Raw genomic sequence first — 11,110 nt, 5'->3', positions numbered from 1 at the left:
GTAACCTCCACTGCAGTGTCCGGATAGGCAAGGCGGCGCGCACCTCAGCAGATGCACTTCTGCTCTGGACCAGGATGGTGGGGTGTGCTTCACCTGACGTCAAAGCAAAAGGAAGTTGGCTGCATACACTTACACAAGTCCACATTATCATCATCATTCCTGTGACCAGACGAAATAAGAATTAAATCACTCGGCTTCCTGTTATCAAGGAATATTTGGCAATGGCGGAGACTGACGAACTCTGCGCAATAATATTATATTTGTATTATAATTTATTAACTTTAAATCTCACATCGCTGACACTGATATTTAGTCATAAGATACCGGAAGATTATCTATGAAACAGGTGTACAAAAATAAATAAATAAATAAAATTGAAAGCTGTATGGAAATATGCCACTGGACCCGCTAGATGGCGCTTGAAACTCAGGATACGATGAGTCACCTGCGGATCACCTTTTGGCGTCAGAAGCACGTGAACATGAGGAAGCAGAATCTAGGGGCAGCACTGCTGAAGATAGAGGTGTCACTTTAAGAGGCGTATAACACTGAATTAATGAATGCATGTATGATTTTTATTGACATGGTATGAGGGAGGAAAGATTAATTTAATGACAAGTAAAGGTGGAAAAATATCCCACAGCTGAAGCTCTACCAGCAGATTGATCAAAATATTGACAGTATTGGTACAAACACTGGCATCAGTATCTTTGTTTCTATCTTTCTATCTTCCAGTATGTATCCCACTGTCCATCCATCCATACATCCTCTTCCGCAATTCTGCAATGGCAGGTCTGTCACAGGGCTAACACACAGAGACAGCCAATCATTTACACTCACATTCCCACCTACGGGCAATTTGGAATCACCAATTAACCTAACCCCACTGTATCCCAGTGAACTGTGTTAAATAAATTTTTTTAAATCTTTTTTAAAAAATCTTTTTTCTGTCTTTAAAGTCCTTTAAAGACAGGCACATTTACATTCCAGGTCTATAAAAACAAACACTGTATCAATAAATAAGAAAACTGTCTTAACTAATTATAGGAAGGGCAGCGCTGACACTGGATTGACCAATCAAATCTCTTATCACAACCGTCGTGTACATTTTGGGTGTAAGTGTATGACAGTGATTAAAGACAGACAAACAAAAGCGAAAAGCTGTAACTGAAAAGAGAGAAAAAGAAACTAGAAATGGAATAAAATGTGTTAAATTAACAGACATGCTAGCTGTCAACAACTAACAAGCCCTCACAGTGACAAAGGGTTTCTATAGCTAGTACCAGCTGTGGAGAAGTGAGGAAGAGACTGAGCAAGGTGGTAAAGTGGTAAGAACATAATTAAGAGGGACATAATTAAGATCTGAGCGATTCAAGGATTCAACTAAAATGAATGTGTACTTTGACTTTGACCCCTGCTAATGGCTAAAGTGTAGCTTTTAATTGTCACATGCAGCACCGCTGATTGTTTTTCCTTATGCAGACCTGGCTGTACGTGGTATTACTGCACAGTGGAAGGGTTCAGAAAACATTCACAGCAGCTCAGCTAGCGAGTAGAGGACCACGTAAACTTACAGAGAGGGGGTCACTGAATACATAAAAAGTCGCCGAGGCTCTGACGAACTGCAAAGTTCCAACTTCAGCACTAACACTGTGTGCTCTGCAGCTGGCCCAGTACTTTTGTCCACATAATGTGATGTTCACGCTGTAAACTATAAATTAGCATCTGCTATAGATGCAGAAAATCATTTGGCATACAATGAAACTGGCCTTGTGGGGACCCGGAGGGAGCCCCTGGGCAGTTGTTGCTTTGCTTCACAGGTAATTCAACCTTTAAAAAAAAGTGTCTTCATCACATAACTCATAATTAATGGGAAAGCTCCTAAACAGATAAATATCTATCTTTTAAATTTGTTTCATTTGCCTAATGTTTTATCTGAGCTCATGTAATGTTGTCTTGCTTATGTTTATATATACTTAATATCGTGTGCCTTACCTCGTGTCATTTCATTCTGTCCTAGCCCATAAATAATTGATTAAGCTGGATTTGGCCTTTGGCTGATTCCCCTCATCAGACACTCCTCATAATTACTAGTCTGTTTAGTCTGGAGTGTGTGCCTTAAAAAGATTCAGCCGCCTCCGTCAGTGCCTTCAGTCAGCTGGTCCCAAATAAAGCCTCTCAGGAGCACGAGCAGCACCGACTCGGTCTTTATCGATCAGGTGCTGAAACAAGTACACTTGTTTTAGCACCTGTTACACCACATATACTTCTTTTTTCAGGCATGTTATTTATGCCTATTGACCTATGGCACTGTTTCCCAAAATAGGATACATAAGCTTGTATTAGGAGAATTGGTTCAAATGTTCACATAAATAAAATGAATTTAGGCCACTGGAACACTCACGGCATGATTTAAGAGCAGTAATTATATTGCATCCAAATGTGTCCAAGAAGCTGTCTGAACATAATCAACCACTGCAGGTACAGCGATGCCATTTAATTAGGATCTATTATATGAAGTTTTAGAATACATTAAGTAGGTAGGGGATGTATTTCTGTTTTTTTTCTCTTTTTAACCCACTTCTTTGTCTCATTTTCTCCTTTCATTCCAGTTTCCAACCAATCAAAAACTACTCAGACTAAATCTGTTTCAAAGATAAAAATCTGTGTACTATACTAATATTTTGTGTCTTGTGAGTATTTATGTGCGTATTGTGTCTAAGCAACTGCTGTTGATCAAACTGCTGCCTAATAAGGCCAAGCCACTTCTGCAGATTAGATTTTAAATCTCCACGGCCCCACTTTCTTGCTTAAATTAAAGTTAAATACTATTAAAAACATATTTTCAGTTTGTCTAATGCCAGACATATACTATTATTAGATATTCAAAAGTCAAAGATACTTTTTTCCACCATTTCTTTGGATACAAATGAGTGTGTTTGTCCTACAGGGCGATCCTCCTTAGAGGCAATCGCTGTCACATTGTGTTTAGGTTGATGATTTAAAGGGCACAAGCCAGAGACACAGTTTCCAAGAAACATCAGCAAGTGACTGATAAAACCTGTACCTACTATTTCTGTTTTATTTCATCTCACCCAGATCAAGAATACATGTGGTTAAAGTCCAACGTGGCAAAGGCATTAAGTAACGTCTCCCTCTTGGCATCAGATCTTCCCATTGCGTCAAACGAATAAAGAAAACAAAACCTGGAAAATGCTAAAGCTCATAAAGGCTGTGCAGAACACCTCACCGGGATTATGATTGTCATTAAGGACTACGTTAAGCCATGTTTGGTACAACACAGTAACCCCTGACTTGTGGGGTGTCCAGGTGGCCTAAACGTCTCTGTTAACCTCGGCTTAACTCCAGCAAAGGTCTTGTCATCCTTTGGATGCAATAAAAACACTACATTTACTACATTTTTAAAGCTTTCTGTCTCATAATCAAGGATCTTTTTTAACTAAAAAATATTCCCTAGTATCCCCATCAATCCTAAAATGTATTACTTTACGTTCCTGTGTTCTTCATTCTTTTAACATAAGCTAGTTATAACGGACCTGTTGGAGGATTAGGAGGTTTTCAAGGGTCAAAGGGGATTCTGGTGATTCTCCTTAATCTTTGGCACGTTACTTAGACACTGTTGAATAAGAAAGCTTATTCTGACCTCACCGTTGATACTCCCGTCATCTGTACCATATTGGGAGAGGGAACTGTTAATCTGCTGAGAGCAGACAGACTGGAGTACTAGGAATCTTCACACGGCTGCACACAGGCTTAAAATAAGAAAACATTTGAAACCTTTATCATATAGGTTAGTTTATTATTGCGTCTCCCTATCAAGCATATAGCAATACTCTTGAATCTGATATATTTTTTAAAATGTTTGTGTTTTTATGAGCATGATTGTAAAAGAAAATAAAAAGAACAAATAATACATAGATACCCAGCTAACCCGTATTTACAGATAAAGGTGCTGCTCACAGATGAAGTTTTTAATGCAAGCTATAAAGATGTTCAACACAATTTTTTTGATGGGAAAAAAATCCATCAGAGAAAAAAAACGTTGATTTTAAATGGCCTGTTTTGTTGTGCTTTCTGAATCAAAGGAGATTTGAGTGATTTGTGGAGGTGCAGAGGGGGATTATCAGCCTACTACAGCCGCGTGGCGACTGTGAGGTTGTATTTATGTCCCTGTGATTTAGATGGCTGCACCTTTTGTAGTCCAAAAAAGCTGCTCTCTGATTGCTTAACAGGATTATGAAGCAGGCAAAAACAGCAATAGTGAACTGGCTAAGCCTGAAGGATGCACAGAGGGAGGCAGGTATAAAAAGGGAGCTCATCTGTAGACTGCACTCTCAACTTATCCTGACATCCTGCACCACGGTCCCAGACTACTAAGAAGAGGTAAGAAGTCTTCATATTCACAGATAAATGAATGAAAGGATGGATGTGTAGTGGTGAAACTAATTATGAAGTACAGTTTTATGCCTGATAGCCCCCCGCAACCTTGAATTAGATAAGTGGCTATGAAAATGGATAGATGTCAAAGGTCAAATGGTGCAATGGTGAAAATCATTGAGTTATGCTCCACTGTGGGGTTGAATAAGAATGATGGAAGTCATTACAGTATATACGTATTGCATTGTTTTAATAGGCCATTAAAGTTAACCGACAGGTTCTCTCTGAGGCCATATCTACAATCAGTGAACATATGTAAGAATACTTGTGTATGGAGGCCAGGTAAAAAGAGCCAAAATAATGCAAAATAAGAAGAAAATAAAAATGCAAGTTCAGTTCAATTCAATTTTCAATTCAATTTTACTTATACAGCGGCAAATCACAGCAACAGTCGCCTCAAGGCGCTTTATATTGTAAGGTAGATGCTACAATAATACATACGTAACAAAAACATCTGCTTTCTGTGGCTTTCAGTATGTCTACTAAATTATCTGCAGACAAGAATGCTATTTAATCACTGTAAAATAGAGTAATCGACCAATAAATATTAAATATAGTGCTCTGTGGTTTGAGCAAGAATCTAACAAAGGCATAGTTCAGTATTTTTGAAGAGGTGTGCAACAATCACATATGCTGAAATTGCACAGCAATTAGCCAATCAGAAGAGAGGCAGAAAGCTGCTGTACCTGCTCCTGGCACTGAAATAAGTAACTGTAGCCCAAAGCAACTTTAGACTGAAGGCATCTGGGTAATTAACCAAGGCTTTATTCTCATTCTTTGCATTTATCCATAATCTTTGTATATGAGATTGGAGATTGGAGTTGAGACAGAAGGTGTCAATAGAAAAAAACAACAAATTTTTAAAGAGAAATATGATGTGATGTTTAAAAATATATAAGACCAAACAACCTGAAGCCTGGAGATTATGTTGGAAGATGATGAGCAGATGTGTTTGAAAATACGTATTTAATTAAATGCTTGTAGTGCTCTTAACCCTTCAGGACTAATCTTTATTTAGGAGCTATAGAGAGCTAAAGTCAACACCTAGGGACTCTTAAGTCCTGGAATGCTATCAAAGGTAATGAATGGGTTTTATCCATTTAGTGTTCCTTGAATAGTCCAAAGACTTGGCACTTTTAGGAGAAACATACTGTGACATAACCACGTGTGCAATGTAAATCTTTGGTTGTTTGTTGTGAGGTCACGGGGGTCAGTTAGCGGACAGAGAAACACCAGTTTGGTGGAAGAGTCCTAACACCAGTGGCGTAATCTTATTGCAGAGGATTAACCCTCTGTACCCTCAAATGAAAGCATCACTCCAGCTGCCCAAGAGCTCTCAGTTATAGATCTGTGACCTCCTGATCACTTTTTGATCATTTGTTTTTTTTTTTACCTTTCTTCCAACAGAATACTTCCAAAAGCCTTCTAGAGATGGCAAAGTAAGTACTGGATACATTTTGTTTCTATCTTTATGTCCAAGAGGAACTGCTGATTCTAATCAAACTCTCTCATACTCAAAAAATATAACAATCCAAAGTTATTGTTAGTGGAAAAATGTTTCCCTTTTACCTAAAGAAAATCTGACAGGGGCCGAAAAGTTGATAAGAATTGTGATCTCTTTGAAATTTGTGGAGTTGTAGACAGGATGGTCAGCCAACTCCTAAAAGGGACAATTAGTTTTAAAGTATTTATTTAAGGTCTGTAAAAGGCTTAGTCTCTCAACATGCTCTTTCAAATGTGGTAACACAGCTCTAAGCTTTATTTGATGACAGTGGTAATTGGTTATTTGGGGAACTCTCTTACACCATTTGTAGCTCCCTCACCTGAGCCAGCCTCTCAATCCGGGCTTGATGAGGTAAAGCAGCTCCGCACTTAGCTATTACTAACTGGATAACGAGGAATAAAGGATTACCAGCCCTTCTGTCATTTGCCAAGAAACCAAATTTACCCACAGGATCCAAATTTAATCACTATTTTATCTTGTTAAGCCTGACAGTAACTCCATCAGTGGATGTCAGTGGATGTACTCTTCTTTTAAAAACATGGGTTCTCCAGCTTTATTCAACATTTCACACACTTATTTCTGTCCTGGTTGCCAGGATAAGGAGGTCAATATTTTAACTGTAATCTATACAAAAAGGTTAATTTTAAGGTGAGTGGTGTTTCTCCTTTTTGCTTCACAGGGTTTTCAAGAAGACCAGTGGAAACGGAGGGGTATGTTCTCTTTTATTCTCTTAAAACGTTTTTTTAATAAACTGAAAAAGGGGTAAAACTTAAAAGATTCTGAAACACTACGCTTTCCCTTCTTCAATGTGACAGCTGACCCTCTACCTGGGGAAGAGAGACTATGTGGATCATGTGGACAAAGTGGACAGAGTTGGTACGTTCCTATTACAGAGTGTTTTTTCTGTATTTGTGTGTGTGTCTGCAAATGCACGGTCATTATGAAGACAATAACTGTGCCTGTAATCCTGCTCCCTTGCAGACGGCGTCGTAAAGCTGGACCCAGCAGATTTCGGAGACAGAAAAGGTAGCATCACATAAAGCGCCGTTTTAAATTGGGTTCAGTTCTATAAATAGAAACTTTTGCCAATCGTTGTGAAGTAACTGATGTAATTACACCTGTCTCCAGTGTTCGTGCAGCTGGCATGTGCCTTCCGTTATGGTAGTGATGACCTGGATGTGATGGGCCTGTGCTTCAGGAAGGACATCTGGATACAGCAAACCCAAATCTATCCTAATGGCGAGAAGCCTGCCTTGAGTGCCATGCACGACACCCTGCTGAAGAAGGCAGGAGACAACGCACATCCTTTCTCTTTTGAGGTGTGTGACTTAGGACCACAAAATTAAGCACGACAAGCAGTTTATGACCTCAGCCATGTGAGAAAGAGTTGTTGTTGTTTTTGTTTTTTTTAGAAATTGTGCATGTAACATTCAATGACACATGATGTTACTCCACTTTAATACTGAGTATTTAATAGACATTTATATTTTTTTTTTAACGAGGAAAAGCTCAAATTAACAATTTTTTTCTTCCTGAATATCTAAAATTATGCTTTATTTTGTAATTTCATGGAAGTAGCTCTTGTGTTTTCTTATAAATCTTAGTCTTTGTCTCCATAGATTCCAAACAACCTACCCTGCTCAGTCTCTCTGCAGCCTGGACCTGATGACAAGGGAAAGGTGAGGCATCCCTTTACCTTAGAGTATATAGGCAAGGATGTCACTTGTTTAAATATCAGCTGTTTACAACTTCACTGTACTTTGCAGGCTTGTGGCGTTGACTTTGAGGTCAAAACTTATCTTGCCAAGGAAAAGAACAACCCCGATGAAAAGATTGAAAAGAAGTGAGTTTACTTCCACTAGTGTCTTTGCCTTGCTATCTCGCCTCACTTTGTTCCATTTCATTTTTCCTCACCTCATCTCTTCTTCCTTCCCTCTCCTTCGCCCTGACAGGGACACCGCCCGTCTCGTCATTCGTAAAATCCAGTACGCCCCATCTCAGGTGGGTGCCGGGCCCAAGGCTGAAATCTGCAAAAGCTTCATGATGTCTGACAAGCCCGTTCATCTAGAAGCTTCAATGGAGAAAGATGTACGGCAGCAAAATTTTACTTCCCTAATTTTCAGCTTCACCCTGTTGAAATGGGAGCTGTGCAGTGAACCAATTAAAATCTCTCTCCTGTTTTGCCGCAGCTCTACTTTCATGGTGAAGCGATCCCAATCAAGATCAAAATCAAAAACGAGAGCAACAAAACAGTCAAGAAAATTAAGATCACTGGTGGGTACCTCTATTCACTGAAATACTGAAAGAAATCCTGAAAATGTTATAAAGAAATAACATTTTTCTATATCTTCCTCCCTGCAACAGTGGACCAAACCACAGACATTGTCCTCTATTCAGCAGACAAATACACCAAGTGTGTTCTTAACCAAGAGTTCGGGTATGTGGGCAGAAAACTGAAAGCACAGCAAATGTCACAGAAGCAAAATGAAAATATAAAATTGGGTCAATCTGCTTATGTGTTTCTTTTCACTCTCTGCAGAGAGACGGTGGACTCTAACGGCAGCTTCGACAACACTCTGACCATCACACCTCTGCTCACTGATAACAAGGAGAAAAGAGGTTTGTCGCTGGACGGTCGACTGAAGGACGAGGACACCAACTTGGCCTCCACCACCGTGTAAGTGCACACTGGTGTAAAGTTTGGGCGAAACACTCTTCTCCGTCGGTTCTTTGTTGCTTCACATTTCCAGCCGCTTTCTTGTTCAGTGTCCGCAATGTCTTACGGTAGTACACTCAGCTAATTTAAACCCCTCTAATCCTTCAAATCCCTGCGTTTCGTCCTCCACAGGCTGCGGCAGGGAGTAGAAAAAGAGGTGCTGGGTATCCTGGTTTCCTACAAGATTAAAATTAACCTCATGGTGGCTGGAGGAGGGTAAGTATTTTTTGACACAAGTAAACCCCGTTCAAGATTAAACAGAATGAAATGGCAATGGCCGGCTTACATTTTTCCTCTTTTCTCCATGTAGTCTGCTGGGTGGCCTCACCTCCAGGTGAGTAATATTTAGTAACAATATTATCACAATCCATACAGGAGTGATGATTGCATGCATTCACATTATTTGGCTCATTTTTCTCTGCAGTGATGTCACAGTGGAGCTCCCACTGAATCTCATGCACCCCAAGCCTGAAGGTATTTTCTTTTTACCTTGTAGAGCCTCAAAGACTCCTCAAAATTTATATAAATGCCTTTAAAATGATTTTAACTCTCATGCCTAATTACTTTCTCGCCTTTGTGCTAATCTCTTTTCCACACGGAGCAGAATAAGGAGTATACACTGGTGTAAGTTGTGTTTAATACTTTATTATTTACATGTTGTTTTGGGTGCTATCACCTAGACATTTCATTATTAGGACTTGACTTAGAGGCTAACAAATGAAAGCTGAATTTTAAGAAATTGTTTTAAAAATTGCATACAGTGTAAAATATAATACAATGAAAAATGTACATAAGCAAATAAAATGTTAAAACAATGTGTATTTGAAATCAGCAGCATGTTTAAAAAGCTAGAATAGGTTAACCCCCTCGATAAGACATTGTTTGGTCAAATAGTTCAAAATGTTCAGCATGAAGTTAAGAATAATTTAGGAATGATCCTTTTTTTAATCCTAAGAGCAAAGATGCGGGAAGCCCAGAGAAAATCATGCACAGGGAAAAAACATTATAAAATGTGTCTGAAGATCATACTCTCGGGAACAATATATCTGAACAATATATAAATGTTTTGAAGTACTTAGTTACTTTGAAGGTCCTTCTATATGTTACACGTATTAAAGGAGGATATCTGTGTAGTAAAAAAAAGTCTAAACTGGTCTGCCAACAGTCCAGGCCTGAAAAGAAGTTTGGTCTATTTTTAAAATGAAATAAATCCCAAAGGAAACCCAGAGCTGTTTCATTCATTATGAACCAAGAAAGGGAGAATATCTGTCGGGTGGTTTAAAAAAAAAGCAGTGATGCAGCTGTAAATCCAAAATGAGAAGAAAGTTTTTCTAAAAAAATCGTTTTGCAGTGTCAGTTTCAATATTGAGCATGTTGTCTTTGTCCTAATTATATAGTCTTTAAACTCATTAACAATGATTTCATTCTTCTTTTATTTACATTACACAGAGTTCTAACTTTTTTAAAAATGGACCACGTGTGTGATTTGTTTTTATGTTTCTTTTTCTTATTATTTCATTAAAAAATTGAGCCATTGTTATTAATTTATCTGTATCTTTTTCCTGTTTTTACAGTGTCTTAAATGAAAACACCCCCATAGTCAAGGTGAGATTCAGCTATTACTATATAACCTGCCATCTGCTATATTTATGAATTTTTGTAAGATGAAAATTAAAGTCATTAAATCTGTTGACAGGATATGCACTGTTTTATATAGAACTTCCTCCAGGACATTGAGTTGATAACTGCTTTGCTTTTAATAATGTAAATTACAATTACAAATACATGAAAGCAATTGATTATGAGGAACGATTATGACACTTTATACTCTTAAAGAGGAAATTCTTATGCTAAAAAGTGAAGTATATTATATAATGACATCACAGATTCCAACATCTCTTTCTGTTTACGTCTCAAGAGAGGATGTTACCCTGGACACTGAAAAGAAACCCACAGAAAGACAGGAACACAACAAAAGGAAGTGACAAAAACAAAGAAGAAAGAACACGACTGGTGTCCTCACACCAAGTCGTTACAGAGCAACCGAGGACATCTACCTTTCAGACACACCAAGGATATGCGTACAGATGTAACATCAGTCCTCTTGCAGATTTCGTGGTCATGTTGTTGAATAAATGTAATTTTAGCCGTAGAGAGAATGCTTGGATTGCATGTTAGTATCCAACATTTAGACACCCCAGACTTCTGTAGCAGCATGTTCTGATTATCCTTTGCCTGTTTGCAGGATGTGATTGGAAGGCAATGAACAAAAAATCAGAGAGAAACCCTCAAAAGCTGATGTGCTTTTGATTATTGTGGTGCGTTCATTCATTATTTTGAATGATGTACTTCTCCATGTGAAATGTGCTGGATTATGGTTTAGACTGGACACATGAAACATCCCAAAATACAATAAAATTGCCTGAAAGACA

General features: G+C 38.4%; 1 protein-coding gene across 1 annotated transcript; it reads left to right on the top strand.

Annotated features, from left to right (window-relative positions):
• The first annotated feature begins 4,321 nt into the window (after positions 1-4,321).
• arr3a (arrestin 3a, retinal (X-arrestin)) lies at positions 4,322-11,110 on the top strand. The gene is made up of 18 exons (XM_063486085.1): positions 4,322-4,404; positions 5,866-5,897; positions 6,642-6,672; positions 6,778-6,838; positions 6,944-6,988; positions 7,091-7,281; positions 7,582-7,641; positions 7,729-7,805; positions 7,915-8,050; positions 8,152-8,236; positions 8,327-8,399; positions 8,502-8,639; positions 8,811-8,894; positions 8,989-9,012; positions 9,103-9,152; positions 9,283-9,302; positions 10,253-10,283; positions 10,597-11,110. Exons 2-16 carry the CDS (start codon positions 5,890-5,892, stop codon positions 9,285-9,287), a joined length of 1,068 nt encoding a protein of 355 aa, XP_063342155.1. The 5' UTR covers positions 4,322-4,404; positions 5,866-5,889; the 3' UTR covers positions 9,288-9,302; positions 10,253-10,283; positions 10,597-11,110.

Source organism: Pelmatolapia mariae, linkage group LG10_11 (assembly GCF_036321145.2).
Source record: "Pelmatolapia mariae isolate MD_Pm_ZW linkage group LG10_11, Pm_UMD_F_2, whole genome shotgun sequence".
Taxonomy (NCBI): Eukaryota; Metazoa; Chordata; class Actinopteri; order Cichliformes; family Cichlidae; genus Pelmatolapia; species Pelmatolapia mariae.
The sequence above is the reverse complement of the archived record's forward strand: the minus strand, read 5'-3'. Positions and strand labels throughout refer to the sequence as shown.

Coding starts and splice junctions, on each gene's coding strand:
- arr3a (XM_063486085.1), top strand. Junction 6,989..7,090: donor AGATTTCGGAGACAGAAAAG/GTAGCATCACAT, acceptor ACCTGTCTCCAG/TGTTCGTGCAGCTGGCATGT. Junction 7,282..7,581: donor CACATCCTTTCTCTTTTGAG/GTGTGTGACTTA, acceptor TTGTCTCCATAG/ATTCCAAACAACCTACCCTG.